The sequence below is a fragment of the Pelophylax lessonae genome (assembly GCF_965119305.1).
Source record: "Pelophylax lessonae genome assembly, chromosome: 3".
NCBI lineage: Eukaryota > Metazoa > Chordata > Amphibia > Anura > Ranidae > Pelophylax > Pelophylax lessonae.
In genome coordinates, this window is record NC_138770.1 from 307,544,522 (window position 1) to 307,562,594 (window position 18,073).

The following is an 18,073-nucleotide window of genomic DNA, read 5'->3' on the forward strand; positions in this document are numbered from 1 at the left end:
CACATCTTACTGAACCTGGATCTTATTGATGAAAATGACAAAACACATTGTGCATGACATAAAATATAAGGAAACAGCCAAGAGTAATAAGGCACTACGAAATACAGAACCTATAATTATTTGTTTTATGTTGGCCAATTTTCTGTGATAGAAATTTTTCCTCCAGATCCTGTCCCAGAATCTACTAACTAATTTAATAAAAAGCTAAATATCTCTGATCAATAGATTGAGTTGTACTTTCCCACAGACACTTACTTGTGTAGTTAACTGTCACAGCACTGTCTCCTTTGATGCTGTTTCCTTCAACAAGGGCAGAGACCAAGAAGGTGTAATAATTGCCAGGTGTCAGATACTGTATGGTAAAAGATGTTGTGGGCACAATTACACTGAAAGATGAATTTTCCTTGATCTGGATCTGGTAGGAACTTGCATTTCCAGTAGGTGGTAGCCAGTTCAGAGATACAGAAGTGGTGTTGATATTGTTAGCTGTAAGACTCTGTACTTTGTCAGGTACTACAAAAAACAAAGCAGCAGTTCAGTGTAAAACCGTTATTAGGAGGCTATGGTGAATTATGAAACTGTAAGTAAGCAAGTGTGTAACAGGGACACAGTACTTTTCAGGTCCTGAGAACAAATTAGAGTACTTGGATATAAAGTAATTGAGCAAAGTTGATACTTATTTCCAAAGATTGCATACACATATTGTTCAAGTACTAAATATTTGGTCTTAATGCATAAGGATTATTAGGCTGAGCCCCACAGTCTGTATCAATAGGCACATTTCTGGATCACTACCAGCTGGACATTGGATATGACAGATCAATGCACAGACTCTCCAGTACACCTTGGGACTTCAATTGCAGTCCAAAGCTTTCATTGCAGAGATCACATCAAAAAAGAACAAGTACAACTTTCTGAAGCTGCCCAGGACCCCCATGTTAGGCATGTGTGGCTCTGAAATGTTGCACTTGTTCTCTTGTGATGTGACCTCTGCAATAAAAGCTTTGGACTGCAATAGACGTTCCATGGTGTGCTGGTGATGGAGAGTATGTGCATTGATGTTTGCTAATTTAACAAAAAAAAAAATGGAAGTTTTAATATCACGTTAGGACCATAGGGGTTGATTTACTAAAGGCAAAAAGACTGCAGTTGAACTCTGCAATGGCAGTTGCTCCAATAAATACAAAATAATAAATCAGGGGAAGCTCTGCTGACTTCCATCATTCAATCATGTGCAATAGTTGCCTTTGCTAAATCAACCCCAATGTCTGTCCTTAAATCAAGATTCTATCCTTTACAAACAGATCCAACTGATTTGGTAGATATCCATCCTAAGGGACAGGGCAAAGAGAAGAAAATTAGAAGAATAAGGAATGCATATGGAAAATATCATAGCTAGACAATAGGCTCAATTCACAAAGCTTTATGACAAGTAAAGGCTTTCTTATTCAGCCAGTGAAATTTCCACATCTTACTGAACCTGGATCTTATTGATGAAAATGACAAAACACATTGTGCATGACATAAAATATAAGGAAACAGCCAAGAGTAATAAGGCACTACGAAATACAGAACCTATAATTATTTGTTTTATGTTGGCCAATTTTCTGTGATAGAAATTTTTCCTCCAGATCCTGTCCCAGAATCTACTAACTAATTTAATAAAAAGCTAAATATCTCTGATCAATAGATTGAGTTGTACTTTCCCACAGACACTTACTTGTGTAGTTAACTGTCACAGCACTGTCTCCTTTGATGCTGTTTCCTTCAACAAGGGCAGAGACCAAGAAGGTGTAATAATTGCCAGGTGTCAGATACTGTATGGTAAAAGATGTTGTGGGCACAATTACACTGAAAGCTGAATTTTCCTTGATCTGGATCTGGTAGGAACTTGCATTTCCAGTAGGTGGTAGCCAGTTCAGAGATACAGAAGTGGTGTTGATATTGTTAGCTGTAAGACTCTGTACTTTGTCAGGTACTACAAAAAACAAAGCAGCAGTTCAGTGTAAAACCGTTATTAGGAGGCTATGGTGAATTATGAAACTGTAAGTAAGCAAGTGTGTAACAGGGACACAGTACTTTTCAGGTCCTGAGAACAAATTAGAGTACTTGGATATAAAGTAATTGAGCAAAGTTGATACTTATTTCCAAAGATTGCATACACATATTGTTCAAGTACTAAATATTTGGTCTTAATGCATAAGGAGTATTAGGCTGGGCCCCACTGTCTGTATCAATAGGCACATTTCTGGATCACTACCAGCTGGACATTGGATATGACAGATCAATGCACAGACTCTCCAGTACACCTTGGGACTTCAATTGCAGTCCAAAGCTTTTATTGCAGAGATCACATCAAAAAAGAACAAGTACAACTTTCTGAAGCTGCCCAGGACCCCCAAGTCAGGCATGTGTGGCTCTGAAATGTTGCACTTGTTCTCTTGTGATGTGACCTCTGCAATAAAAGCTTTGGACTGCAATAGACGTTCCATGGTGTGCTGGTGATGGAGAGTATGTGCATTGATGTTTGCTAATTTAACAAAAAAAAAATGGAAGTTTTAATATCACGTTAGGACCATTGGGGTTGATTTACTAAAGGCAAAAAGACTGCAGTTGAACTCTGCAATGGCAGTTGCTCCAATAAATACAAAATAATAAATCAGGGGAAGCTCTGCTGACTTCCATCATTCAATCATGTGCAATAGTTGCCTTTGCTAAATCAACCCCAATGTCTGTCCTTAAATCAAGATTCTATCCTTTACAAACAGATCCAACTGATTTGGTAGATATCCATCCTAAAGGACAGGGCAAAGAGAAGAAAATTAGAAGAATAAGGAATGCATATGGAAAATATCATAGCTAGACAATAGGCTCAATTCACAAAGCTTTATGACAAGTAAAGGCTTTCTTATTAGGCCAGTGAAATTTCCACATCTTACTGAACCTGGATCTTATTGATGAAAATGACAAAACACATTGTGCATGACATAAAATATAAGGAAACAGCCAAGAGTAATAAGGCACTACGAAATACAGAACCTATAATTATTTGTTTTATGTTGGCCAATTTTCTGTGATAGAAATTTTTCCTCCAGATCCTGTCCCAGAATCTACTAACTAATTTAATAAAAAGCTAAATATCTCTGATCAATAGATTGAGTTGTACTTTCCCACAGACACTTACTTGTGTAGTTAACTGTCACAGCACTGTCTCCTTTGATGCTGTTTCCTTCAACAAGGGCAGAGACCAAGAAGGTGTAATAATTGCCAGGTGTCAGATACTGTATGGTAAAAGATGTTGTGGGCACAATTACACTGAAAGCTGAATTTTCCTTGATCTGGATCTGGTAGGAACTTGCATTTCCAGTAGGTGGTAGCCAGTTCAGAGATACAGAAGTGGTGTTGATATTGTTAGCTGTAAGACTCTGTACTTTGTCAGGTACTACAAAAAACAAAGCAGCAGTTCAGTGTAAAACCGTTATTAGGAGGCTATGGTGAATTATGAAACTGTAAGTAAGCAAGTGTGTAACAGGGACACAGTACTTTTCAGGTCCTGAGAACAAATTAGAGTAGTTGGATATAAAGTAATTGAGCAAAGTTGATACTTATTTCCAAAGATTGCATACACATATTGTTCAAGTACTAAATATTTGGTCTTAATGCATAAGGAGTATTAGGCTGGGCCCCACTGTCTGTATCAATAGGCACATTTCTGGATCACTACCAGCTGGACATTGGATATGACAGATCAATGCACAGACTCTCCAGTACACCTTGGGACTTCAATTGCAGTCCAAAGCTTTTATTGCAGAGATCACATCAAAAAAGAACAAGTACAACATTCTGAAGCTGCCCAGGACCCCCACGTCAGGCATGTGTGGCTCTGTAATGTTGCACTTGTTCTCTTGTGATGTGACCTCTGCAATAAAAGCTTTGGACTGCAATAGATGTTCCATGGTGTGCTGGTGATGGAGAGTATGTGCATTGATGTTTGCTAATTTAACAAAAAAAAAAAAAGTGGAAGTTTTAATATCACGTTAGGACCATAGGGGTTGATTTACTAAAGGCAAATAGACTGCAGTTGCACTCTGCAATGGCAGTTGCTCCAATAAATACAAAATAATAAATCAGGGGAAGCTCTGCTTACTTCCATCATTCAAACATGTGCAATAGTTGCCTTTGGTAAATCAACCCCAATGTCTGTCCATAAATCATGATCCTATCCTTTACAAACAGATCCAACTGATTTGGTAGTTATCCAGCCTAAGGGACAGGGCAAAGAGAAGAAAATTAGAAGAATAAGGAATGCATATGGAAAATATCATAGCTAGACAATAGGCTCAATTCACAAAGCTTTATGACAAGTAAAGGCTTTCTTATTCAGCCAGTGAAATTTCCACATCTTACTGAACCTGGATCTTATTGATGAAAATGACAAAACACATTGTGCATGACATAAAATATAAGGAAACAGCCAAGAGTAATAAGGCACTACGAAATACAGAACCTATAATTATTTGTTTTATGTTGGCCAATTTTCTGTGATAGAAATTTTTCCTCCAGATCCTGTCCCAGAATCTACTAACTAATTTAATAAAAAGCTAAATATCTCTGATCAATAGATTGAGTTGTACTTTCCCACAGACACTTACTTGTGTAGTTAACTGTCACAGCACTGTCTCCTTTGATGCTGTTTCCTTCAACAAGGGCAGAGACCAAGAAGGTGTAATAATTGCCAGGTGTCAGATACTGTATGGTAAAAGATGTTGTGGGCACAATTACACTGAAAGCTGAATTTTCCTTGATCTGGATCTGGTAGGAACTTGCATTTCCAGTAGGTGGTAGCCAGTTCAGAGATACAGAAGTGGTGTTGATATTGTTAGCTGTAAGACTCTGTACTTTGTCAGGTACTACAAAAAACAAAGCAGCAGTTCAGTGTAAAACCGTTATTAGGAGGCTATGGTGAATTATGAAACTGTAAGTAAGCAAGTGTGTAACAGGGACACAGTACTTTTCAGGTCCTGAGAACAAATTAGAGTACTTGGATATAAAGTAATTGAGCAAAGTTGATACTTATTTCCAAAGATTGCATACACATATTGTTCAAGTACTAAATATTTGGTCTTAATGCATAAGGAGTATTAGGCTGGGCCCCACTGTCTGTATCAATAGGCACATTTCTGGATCACTACCAGCTGGACATTGGATATGACAGATCAATGCACAGACTCTCCAGTACACCTTGGGACTTCAATTGCAGTCCAAAGCTTTTATTGCAGAGATCACATCAAAAAAGAACAAGTACAACTTTCTGAAGCTGCCCAGGACCCCCAAGTCAGGCATGTGTGGCTCTGAAATGTTGCACTTGTTCTCTTGTGATGTGACCTCTGCAATAAAAGCTTTGGACTGCAATAGACGTTCCATGGTGTGCTGGTGATGGAGAGTATGTGCATTGATGTTTGCTAATTTAACAAAAAAAAAATGGAAGTTTTAATATCACGTTAGGACCATTGGGGTTGATTTACTAAAGGCAAAAAGACTGCAGTTGAACTCTGCAATGGCAGTTGCTCCAATAAATACAAAATAATAAATCAGGGGAAGCTCTGCTGACTTCCATCATTCAATCATGTGCAATAGTTGCCTTTGCTAAATCAACCCCAATGTCTGTCCTTAAATCAAGATTCTATCCTTTACAAACAGATCCAACTGATTTGGTAGATATCCATCCTAAAGGACAGGGCAAAGAGAAGAAAATTAGAAGAATAAGGAATGCATATGGAAAATATCATAGCTAGACAATAGGCTCAATTCACAAAGCTTTATGACAAGTAAAGGCTTTCTTATTAGGCCAGTGAAATTTCCACATCTTACTGAACCTGGATCTTATTGATGAAAATGACAAAACACATTGTGCATGACATAAAATATAAGGAAACAGCCAAGAGTAATAAGGCACTACGAAATACAGAACCTATAATTATTTGTTTTATGTTGGCCAATTTTCTGTGATAGAAATTTTTCCTCCAGATCCTGTCCCAGAATCTACTAACTAATTTAATAAAAAGCTAAATATCTCTGATCAATAGATTGAGTTGTACTTTCCCACAGACACTTACTTGTGTAGTTAACTGTCACAGCACTGTCTCCTTTGATGCTGTTTCCTTCAACAAGGGCAGAGACCAAGAAGGTGTAATAATTGCCAGGTGTCAGATACTGTATGGTAAAAGATGTTGTGGGCACAATTACACTGAAAGCTGAATTTTCCTTGATCTGGATCTGGTAGGAACTTGCATTTCCAGTAGGTGGTAGCCAGTTCAGAGATACAGAAGTGGTGTTGATATTGTTAGCTGTAAGACTCTGTACTTTGTCAGGTACTACAAAAAACAAAGCAGCAGTTCAGTGTAAAACCGTTATTAGGAGGCTATGGTGAATTATGAAACTGTAAGTAAGCAAGTGTGTAACAGGGACACAGTACTTTTCAGGTCCTGAGAACAAATTAGAGTAGTTGGATATAAAGTAATTGAGCAAAGTTGATACTTATTTCCAAAGATTGCATACACATATTGTTCAAGTACTAAATATTTGGTCTTAATGCATAAGGAGTATTAGGCTGGGCCCCACTGTCTGTATCAATAGGCACATTTCTGGATCACTACCAGCTGGACATTGGATATGACAGATCAATGCACAGACTCTCCAGTACACCTTGGGACTTCAATTGCAGTCCAAAGCTTTTATTGCAGAGATCACATCAAAAAAGAACAAGTACAACATTCTGAAGCTGCCCAGGACCCCCACGTCAGGCATGTGTGGCTCTGTAATGTTGCACTTGTTCTCTTGTGATGTGACCTCTGCAATAAAAGCTTTGGACTGCAATAGATGTTCCATGGTGTGCTGGTGATGGAGAGTATGTGCATTGATGTTTGCTAATTTAACAAAAAAAAAAAAAGTGGAAGTTTTAATATCACGTTAGGACCATAGGGGTTGATTTACTAAAGGCAAATAGACTGCAGTTGCACTCTGCAATGGCAGTTGCTCCAATAAATACAAAATAATAAATCAGGGGAAGCTCTGCTTACTTCCATCATTCAAACATGTGCAATAGTTGCCTTTGGTAAATCAACCCCAATGTCTGTCCATAAATCATGATCCTATCCTTTACAAACAGATCCAACTGATTTGGTAGTTATCCAGCCTAAGGGACAGGGCAAAGAGAAGAAAATTAGAAGAATAAGGAATGCATATGGAAAATATCATAGCTAGACAATAGGCTCAATTCACAAAGCTTTATGACAAGTAAAGGCTTTCTTTTTCAGCCAGTGAAATTTTCACATCTTACTGAACCTGGATCTTATTGATGAAAATGACAAAACACATTGCGCATGACATAAAATATAAGGAAACAGCCAAGAGTAATTAGGCACTACGAAATACAGAAACGATAATTATTTGTTTTATGTTGGTCAATTTTCTGTGATAGAAATTTTTCCTCCAGATTCTGTCCCAGAATCTACTAACTAATTTAATAAAAAGCTAAATATCTCTGATCAATAGATTGAGTTGTACTTTCCCACAGACACTTACTTGTGTAGTTAACTGTCACAGCACTGTCTCCTTTGATGCTGTTTCCTTCAACGAGTGCAGAGACCAAGAAGGTGTAATAATTGCCAGGTGTCAGATACTGTATGGTAAAAGATGTTGTGGGCACATTTACACTGAAAGATGAATTTTCCTTGATCTGGATCTGGTAGGAACTTGCATTTCCAGTAGGTGGTAGCCAGTTCAGAGATACAGAAGTGGTGCTGATATTGTTAACTGTAAGACTCTGTACTTTGTCAGGTACTACAAAAAACAAAGCAGCAGTTCAGTGTAAAACCGTTATTAGGAGGCTATGGTGAATTATGAAACTGTAAGTAAGTAAGTGTGTAACCGGGGCACAGCACTTTTCAGGTCCTGAGAACAAATTAGAGTAGTTGGATATAAAGTAATTGAGCAAATTTGATACTTATTTTCAAAGATTGCGTACACATATTGTTCAAGTACTAAATATTTGGTCTTAATGCATAAGGATTATTAGGCTGAGCCCCACAGTCTGTATCAATAGGCACATTTCTGGATCACTACCAGCTGGACATTGGATATGACAGATCAATGCACAGACTCTCCAGTACACCTTGGGACTTCAATTGCAGTCCAAAGCTTTCATTGCAGAGATCACATCAAAAAAGAACAAGTACAACTTTCTGAAGCTGCCCAGGACCCCCATGTTAGGCATGTGTGGCTCTGAAATGTTGCACTTGTTCTCTTGTGATGTGACCTCTGCAATAAAAGCTTTGGACTGCAATAGACGTTCCATGGTGTGCTGGTGATGGAGAGTATGTGCATTGATGTTTGCTAATTTAACAAAAAAAAAATGGAAGTTTTAATATCACGTTAGGACCATAGGGGTTGATTTACTAAAGGCAAAAAGACTGCAGTTGAACTCTGCAATGGCAGTTGCTCCAATAAATACAAAATAATAAATCAGGGGAAGCTCTGCTGACTTCCATCATTCAATCATGTGCAATAGTTGCCTTTGCTAAATCAACCCCAATGTCTGTCCTTAAATCAAGATTCTATCCTTTACAAACAGATCCAACTGATTTGGTAGATATCCATCCTAAGGGACAGGGCAAAGAGAAGAAAATTAGAAGAATAAGGAATGCATATGGAAAATATCATAGCTAGACAATAGGCTCAATTCACAAAGCTTTATGACAAGTAAAGGCTTTCTTATTCAGCCAGTGAAATTTCCACATCTTACTGAACCTGGATCTTATTGATGAAAATGACAAAACACATTGTGCATGACATAAAATATAAGGAAACAGCCAAGAGTAATAAGGCACTACGAAATACAGAACCTATAATTATTTGTTTTATGTTGGCCAATTTTCTGTGATAGAAATTTTTCCTCCAGATCCTGTCCCAGAATCTACTAACTAATTTAATAAAAAGCTAAATATCTCTGATCAATAGATTGAGTTGTACTTTCCCACAGACACTTACTTGTGTAGTTAACTGTCACAGCACTGTCTCCTTTGATGCTGTTTCCTTCAACAAGGGCAGAGACCAAGAAGGTGTAATAATTGCCAGGTGTCAGATACTGTATGGTAAAAGATGTTGTGGGCACAATTACACTGAAAGCTGAATTTTCCTTGATCTGGATCTGGTAGGAACTTGCATTTCCAGTAGGTGGTAGCCAGTTCAGAGATACAGAAGTGGTGTTGATATTGTTAGCTGTAAGACTCTGTACTTTGTCAGGTACTACAAAAAACAAAGCAGCAGTTCAGTGTAAAACCGTTATTAGGAGGCTATGGTGAATTATGAAACTGTAAGTAAGCAAGTGTGTAACAGGGACACAGTACTTTTCAGGTCCTGAGAACAAATTAGAGTACTTGGATATGAAGTAATTGAGCAAAGTTGATACTTATTTCCAAAGATTGCATACACATATTGTTCAAGTACTAAATATTTGGTCTTAATGCATAAGGATTATTAGGCTGAGCCCCACAGTCTGTATCAATAGGCACATTTCTGGATCACTACCAGCTGGACATTGGATATGACAGATCAATGCACAGACTCTCCAGTACACCTTGGGACTTCAATTGCAGTCCAAAGCTTTCATTGCAGAGATCACATCAAAAAAGAACAAGTACAACTTTCTGAAGCTGCCCAGGACCCCCATGTTAGGCATGTGTGGCTCTGAAATGTTGCACTTGTTCTCTTGTGATGTGACCTCTGCAATAAAAGCTTTGGACTGCAATAGATGTTCCATGGTGTGCTGGTGATGGAGAGTATGTGCATTGATGTTTGCTAATTTAACAAAAAAAAAAGGTGGAAGTTTTCATATCACGTTAGGACCATAGGGGTTGATTTACTAAAGGCAAATAGACTGCAGTTGCACTCTGCAATGGCAGTTGCTCCAATAAATACAAAATAATAAATCAGGGGAAGCTCTGCTGACTTCCATCATTCAATCATGTGCAATAGTTGCCTTTGCTAAATCAACCCCAATGTCTGTCCTTAAATCATGATCATATCCTTTACAAACAGATCCAACTGATTTGGTAGATATCCATCCTAAGGGACAGGGCAAAGAGAAGAAAATTAGAAAAATAAGGAATGAATATGGAAAATATCATAGCTAGACAATAGGCTCAATTCACAAAGCTTTATGACAAGCAAAGGCTTTCTTTTTCAGCCAGTGAAATTTCCACATCTTACTGAACCTGGATCTTATTGATGAAAATGACAAAACACATTGTGCATGACATAAAATATAAGGAAACAGCCAAGAGTAATAAGGCACTACGAAATACAGAACCTATAATTATTTGTTTTATGTTGGCCAATTTTCTGTGATAGAAATTTTTCCTCCAGATCCTGTCCCAGAATCTACTAACTAATTTAATAACAAGCTAAATATCTCTGATCAATAGATTGAGTTGTACTTTCCCACAGACACTTACTTGTGTAGTTAACTGTCACAGCACTGTCTCCTTTGATGCTGTTTCCTTCAACAAGGGCAGAGACCAAGAAGGTGTAATAATTGCCAGGTGTCAGATACTGTATGGTAAAAGATGTTGTGGGCACAATTACACTGAAAGATGAATTTTCCTTGATCTGGATCTGGTAGGAACTTGCATTTCCAGTAGGTGGTAGCCAGTTCAGAGATACAGAAGTGGTGCTGATATTGTTAGCTGTAAGACTCTGTACTTTGTCAGGTACTACAAAAAACAAAGCAGCAGTTCAGTGTAAAACCGTTATTAGGAGGCTATGGTGAATTATGAAACTGTAAGTAAGCAAGTGTGTAACAGGGACACAGTACGTTTCAGGTCCTGAGAACAAATTAGAGTAGTTGGATATAAAGTAATTGAGCAAAGTTGATACTTATTTCCAAAGATTGCGTACACATATTGTTCAAGTACTAAATATTTGGTCTTAATGCATAAGGAGTATAAGATTGAGCCCCACTGTCTGTATCAATAGACACATTTCTGGATCATTACCAGATGGACATTGGATATGACAGATCAATGCACAGACTCTCCAGTACACATTGGGACTTCAATTGCAGTCCAAAGCTTTTATTGCAGAGATCACATCAAAAAAGAACAAGTAAAACTTTCTGAAGCTGCCCAGGACCCCCACGTCAGGCATGTGTGGCTCTGAAATGTTGCACTTGTTCTCTTGCGATGTGACCTCTGCCATAAAATCTTTGGACTGCAATAGACGTTCCATGGTGTGCTGGTGATGGAGAGTATGTGCATTGATGTTTGCTAATTTAACAAAAAAAAAAGGTGGAAGTTTTCATATCACGTTAGGACCATAGGGGTTGATTTACTAAAGGCAAATAGACTGCAGTTGCACTCTGCAATGGCAGTTGCTCCAATAAATACAAAATAATAAATCAGGGGAAGCTCTGCTGACTTCCATCATTCAATCATGTGCAATAGTTGCCTTTGCTAAATCAACCCCAATGTCTGTCCTTAAATCATGATCATATCCTTTACAAACAGATCCAACTGATTTGGTAGATATCCATCCTAAGGGACAGGGCAAAGAGAAGAAAATTAGAAAAATAAGGAATGAATATGGAAAATATCATAGCTAGACAATAGGCTCAATTCACAAAGCTTTATGACAAGCAAAGGCTTTCTTTTTCAGCCAGTGAAATTTCCACATCTTACTGAACCTGGATCTTATTGATGAAAATGACAAAACACATTGTGCATGACATAAAATATAAGGAAAAAGCCAAGAGTAATAAGGCACTACGAAATACAGAACCTATAATTATTTGTTTTATGTTGGCCAATTTTCTGTGATAGAAATTTTTCCTCCAGATCCTGTCCCAGAATCTACTAACTAATTTAATAACAAGCTAAATATCTCTGATCAATAGATTGAGTTGTACTTTCCCACAGACACTTACTTGTGTAGTTAACTGTCACAGCACTGTCTCCTTTGATGCTGTTTCCTTCAACAAGGGCAGAGACCAAGAAGGTGTAATAATTGCCAGGTGTCAGATACTGTATGGTAAAAGATGTTGTGGGCACAATTACACTGAAAGATGAATTTTCCTTGATCTGGATCTGGTAGGAACTTGCATTTCCAGTAGGTGGTAGCCAGTTCAGAGATACAGAAGTGGTGCTGATATTGTTAGCTGTAAGACTCTGTACTTTGTCAGGTACTACAAAAAACAAAGCAGCAGTTCAGTGTAAAACCGTTATTAGGAGGCTATGGTGAATTATGAAACTGTAAGTAAGCAAGTGTGTAACAGGGACACAGTACGTTTCAGGTCCTGAGAACAAATTAGAGTAGTTGGATATAAAGTAATTGAGCAAATTTGATACTTATTTTCAAAGATTGCGTACACATATTGTTCAAGTACTAAATATTTGGTCTTAATGCATAAGGAGTATTAGGCTGGGCCCCACTGTCTGTATCAACAGGCACATTTCTGGATCACTACCAGCTGGACATTGGATATGACAGATCAATGCACAGACTCTCCAGTACACCTTGGGACTTCAATTGCAGTCCAAAGCTTTTATTGCAGAGATCACATCAAAAAAGAACAAGTACAACTTTCTGAAGCTGCCCAGGACCCCCACGTCAGGCATGTGTGGCTCTGAAATGTTGCACTTGTTCTTTTGTGATGTGACCTCTGCAATAAAAGCTTTGGACTGCAATAGATGTTCCATGGTGTGCTGGTGATGGAGAGTATGTGCATTGATGTTTGCTAATTTAACAAAAAAAAAAAAAGTGGAAGTTTTAATATCACGTTAGGACCATAGGGGTTGATTTACTAAAGGCAAATAGACTGCAGTTGCACTCTGCAATGGCAGTTGCTCCAATAAATACAAAATAATAAATCAGGGGAAGCTCTGCTTACTTCCATCATTCAATCATGTGCAATAGTTGCCTTTGGTAAATCAACCCCAATGTCTGTCCATAAATCATGATCCTATCCTTTACAAACAGATCCAACTGATTTGGTAGATATCCAGCCTAAGGGACAGGGCAAAGAGAAGAAAATTAGAAAAATAAGGAATGCATATGGAAAATATCATAGCTAGACAATAGGCTCAATTCACAAAGCTTTATGACAAGTAAAGGCTTTCTTTTTCAGCCAGTGAAATTTTCACATCTTACTGAACCTGGATCTTATTGATGAAAATGACAAAACACATTGCGCATGACATAAAATATAAGGAAACAGCCAAGAGTAATTAGGCACTACGAAATACAGAAACGATAATTATTTGTTTTATGTTGGTCAATTTTCTGTGATAGAAATTTTTCCTCCAGATCCTGTCCCAGAATCTACTAACTAATTTAATAAAAAGCTAAATATCTCTGATCAATAGATTGAGTTGTACTTTCCCACAGACACTTACTTGTGTAGCTAACTGTCACAGCACTGTCTCCTTTGATGCTGTTTCCTTCAACAAGGGCAGAGACCAAGAAGGTGTAATAATTGCCAGGTGTCAGATACTGTATGGTAAAAGATGTTGTGGGCACAATTACACTGAAAGATGAATTTTCCTTGATCTGGATCTGGTAGGAACTTGCATTTCCAGTAGGTGGTAGCCAGTTCAGAGATACAGAAGTGGTGCTGATATTGTTAGCTGTAAGACTCTGTACTTTGTCAGGTACTACAAAAAACAAAGCAGCAGTTCAGTGTAAAACCGTTATTAGGAGGCTATGGTGAATTATGAAACTGTAAGTAAGCAAGTGTGTAACAGGGACACAGTACTTTTCAGGTCCTGAGAACAAATTAGAGTAGTTGGATATAAAGTAATTGAGCAAAGTTGATACTTATTTCCAAAGATTGCATACACATATTGTTCAAGTACTAAATATTTGGTCTTAATGCATAAGGAGTATTAGGCTGGGCCCCACTGTCTGTATCAATAGGCACATTTCTGGATCACTACCAGCTGGACATTGGATATGACAGATCAATGCACAGACTCTCCAGTACACCTTGGGACTTCAATTGCAGTCCAAAGCTTTTATTGCAGAGATCACATCAAAAAAGAACAAGTACAACTTTCTGAAGCTGCCCAGGACCCCCACGTCAGGCATGTGTGGCTCTGAAATGTTGCACTTGTTCTTTTGTGATGTGACCTCTGCAATAAAAGCTTTGGACTGCAATAGATGTTCCATGGTGTGCTGATGATGGAGAGTATGTGCATTGATGTTTGCTAATTTAACAAAAAAAAAAAAAAGTGGAAGTTTTAATATCACGTTAGGACCATAGGGGTTGATTTACTAAAGGCAAATAGACTGCAGTTGCACTCTGCAATGGCAGTTGCTCCAATAAATACAAAATAATAAATCAGGGGAAGCTCTGCTTACTTCCATCATTCAATCATGTGCAATAGTTGCCTTTGGTAAATCAACCCCAATGTCTGTCCATAAATCATGATCCTATCCTTTACAAACAGATCCAACTGATTTGGTAGATATCCAGCCTAAGGGACAGGGCAAAGAAGAAAATTAGAAAAATAAGGAATGCATATGGAAAATATCATAGCTAGACAATAGGCTCAATTCACAAAGCTTTATGACAAGTAAAGGCTTTCTTTTTCAGCCAGTGAAATTTTCACATCTTACTGAACCTGGATCTTATTGATGAAAATGACAAAACACATTGCGCATGACATAAAATATAAGGAAACAGCCAAGAGTAATTAGGCACTACGAAATACAGAAATGATAATTATTTGTTTTATGTTGGTCAATTTTCTGTGATAGAAATTTTTCCTCCAGATCCTGTCCCAGAATCTACTAACTAATTTAATAAAAAGCTAAATATCTCTGATCAATAGATTGAGTTGTACTTTCCCACAGACACTTACTTGTGTAGTTAACTGTCACAGCACTGTCTCCTTTGATGCTGTTTCCTTCAACGAGTGCAGAGACCAAGAAGGTGTAATAATTGCCAGGTGTCAGATACTGTATGGTAAAAGATGTTGTGGGCACAATTACACTGAAAGATGAATTTTCCTTGATCTGGATCTGGTAGGAACTTGCATTTCCAGTAGGTGGTAGCCAGTTCAGAGATACAGAAGTGGTGCTGATATTGTTAGCTGTAAGACTCTGTACTTTGTCAGGTACTACAAAAAACAAAGCAGCAGTTCAGTGTAAAACCGTTATTAGGAGGCTATGGTGAATTATGAAACTGTAAGTAAGCAAGTGTGTAACAGGGACACAGTACTTTTCAGGTCCTGAGAACTAATTAGAGTACTTGGATATAAAGTAATTGAGCAAAGTTGATACTTATTTCCAAAGATTGCATACACATATTGTTCAAGTACTAAATATTTGGTCTTAATGCATAAGGAGTATTAGGCTGGGCCCCACTGTCTGTATCAATAGGCACATTTCTGGATCACTACCAGCTGGACATTGGATATGACAGATCAATGCACAGACTCTCCAGTACACCTTGGGACTTCAATTGCAGTCCAAAGCTTTTATTGCAGAGATCACATCAAAAAAGAACAAGTACAACTTTCTGAAGCTGCCCAGGACCCCCACGTCAGGCATGTGTGGCTCTGAAATGTTGCACTTGTTCTCTTGTGATGTGACCTCTGCAATAAAAGCTTTGGACTGCAATAGATGTTCCATGGTGTGCTGGTGATGGAGAGTATGTGCATTGATGTTTGCTAATTTAACAAAAAAAAAAAAAGTGGAAGTTTTAATATCATGTTAGGACCATAGGGGTTGATTTACTAAAGGCAAATAAACTGCAGTTGCACTCTGCAATGGCAGTTGCTCCAATAAATACAAAATAATAAATCAGGGGAAGCTCTGCTTACTTCCATCATTCAATCATGTGCAATAGTTGCCTTTGGTAAATCAACCCCAATGTCTGTCCATAAATCATGATCCTATCCTTTACAAACAGATCCAACTGATTTGGTAGATATCCAGCCTAAGGGACAGGGCAAAGAGAAGAAAATTAGAAAAATAAGGAATGCATATGGAAAATATCATAGCTAGACAATAGGCTCAATTCACAAAGCTTTATGACAAGTAAAGGCTTTCTTTTTCAGCCAGTGAAATTTTCACATCTTACTGAACCTGGATCTTATTGATGAAAATGACAAAACACATTGCGCATGACATAAAATATAAGGAAACAGCCAAGAGTAATTAGGCACTACGAAATACAGAAACGATAATTATTTGTTTTATGTTAGCCAATTTTCTGTGATAGAAATTTTTCCTCCAGATCCTGTCCCAGAATCTACTAACTAATTTAATAAAAAGCTAAATATCTCTGATCAATAGATTAAGTTGTACTTTCCCACAGACACTTACTTGTGTAGTTAACTGTCACAGCACTGTCTCCTTTGATGCTGTTTCCTCCAACAAGGGCAGAGACCAAGAAGGTGTAATAATTGCCAGGTGTCAGATACTGTATGGTAAAAGATGTTGTGGGCACAATTACACTGAAAGATGAATTTTCCTTGATCTGGATCTGGTAGGAACTTGCATTTCCAGTAGGTGGTAGCCAGTTCAGAGATACAGAAGTGGTGCTGATATTGTTAGATGTAAGACTCTGTACCTTTTCTGGTCCTGCAAACAAATTAGAGTAGTTTGGTATAAAGTAAATAAACTTTTTCAGGTCCTACAAAAAATATAGAAGCAGTTCAGTGTAAAACCTTTATTAGGAGGCTATGGTGAATTATGGAACTGTAAGAATACAGACACAGCACTTATTTATCAGTAGGGTTGAGCGAACACCTAGATGTCCGTGTTCGACGGGTTCGGCCGAACTTTAAAAAAAAGTCCGGGTCCGTGTCCCGGACTTTTACCGAACTTTTCCCGGACACCGAACCCCATTGAAGTCAATGGGGACCCGAACTTTAAGGCACTAAAATGGCTCTAAAACACCAAAGGAAAGGGCTAGAGTGCTGCAAATGGCAGCAAAACGTAATTAAGAGCATGGCAAGTGCTCTGCAAACAAATGTGGATAGGGAAATAACTTAAAACAACAAAAAAAAACAGAAAAATAAAACAATGTTCTTCTTCATCTCTGAAGGACGAGGCCCATATGGAGTAGGAGGGAGGTTGAGGTGGTGGTGGATGTGGCGGTGACTAGACATATGCCGGTTTTCGGTAATTCGATATATCGCGGTATTGCATAGCCACGGTATTGTTATTGTGGCATTTTTAAAATACCGAGTTTCTCTGTCAAGTCTGCCTGACTTGTGAATTGATACATTTCAGTGAGCTGGATGACTCATTCACTCACTCAGCTAACACCTTTCAGCATTAAGTCTCCTAACTATAAACAAAAATGATTACATTTGTATCTTTTCCTTCCCTCTGCCAGGGAGAAAGGAAGTTTAACCTCTTAAAGACTGGATCTTTTTCTGACACTTGCTGCTTGCAAGTTAAAATCAGTTTTTTTTTTGCTAGAAAAGTACTTAGAACCCCCAAACATTTTATATATTTTTTTAGCAGAGACCCTACAGAATAAAATGGCGATTGTTGTAATATTTTATGTCACACTGTATTTGCGCAGCAGTCTTTCAAACGCAATGATTAGACTTTAATGAATAAAAAAAAAAAAAAAAACGTAACAGTAAAGTTATCCCAATTTTTTTTTTTTTTGTTACACAGAGAATCGTGAGAGAATCGTGATCTTTATTCCAAGCTAAAAAATCGTGATTCTCATTTTGGCCAGAATCGTGCAGCTCTAATAAATATATATATACACACACACACGCCTAGCAGCCCACATTACATTATTATATAGCCATCAAGCAGTGTCTGGCCTACCTGGTGATGACTGGTCCTGGCGCTCTGATCCGATGGCCTGGTCTTTAAAGGGGCAAATCCTTGCGATCCAGAAGTGGTTAAACCTGCAGGAGGACCGGTGTTTTTATCTATTAATGACTTTACTATTGCTTTAGGCCTGGTTCACATGTATGCGGGTTGGTGGTTCACATGTATGCGGGTTGGCGGTTCACATGTATGCGGGTTGGCGGCCCACATTTGCACA

The 18,073-nt window shown here is 38.1% G+C and overlaps 1 protein-coding gene across 1 annotated transcript in view; it reads right to left on the bottom strand.

Moving 5' to 3' along the window:
• The window catches only part of LOC309550515 (titin-like), a gene marked incomplete at its 5' end in the record, with an annotated part of 297,613 nt that overhangs the window by 55,950 nt on the left and 223,590 nt on the right, over positions 1–18,073 (bottom strand). Inside the window, 12 exons of the mRNA XM_082250877.1 lie at positions 256–513; positions 1,721–1,978; positions 3,185–3,442; positions 4,653–4,910; positions 6,117–6,374; positions 7,585–7,842; positions 9,049–9,306; positions 10,515–10,772; positions 11,981–12,238; positions 13,449–13,706; positions 14,916–15,173; positions 16,384–16,641. Of these exons, the coding sequence (XP_082107003.1) occupies positions 256–513; positions 1,721–1,978; positions 3,185–3,442; positions 4,653–4,910; positions 6,117–6,374; positions 7,585–7,842; positions 9,049–9,306; positions 10,515–10,772; positions 11,981–12,238; positions 13,449–13,706; positions 14,916–15,173; positions 16,384–16,641 (3,096 nt within the window). The remainder of the gene's footprint in view (positions 1–255; positions 514–1,720; positions 1,979–3,184; positions 3,443–4,652; positions 4,911–6,116; positions 6,375–7,584; positions 7,843–9,048; positions 9,307–10,514; positions 10,773–11,980; positions 12,239–13,448; positions 13,707–14,915; positions 15,174–16,383; positions 16,642–18,073) is intronic.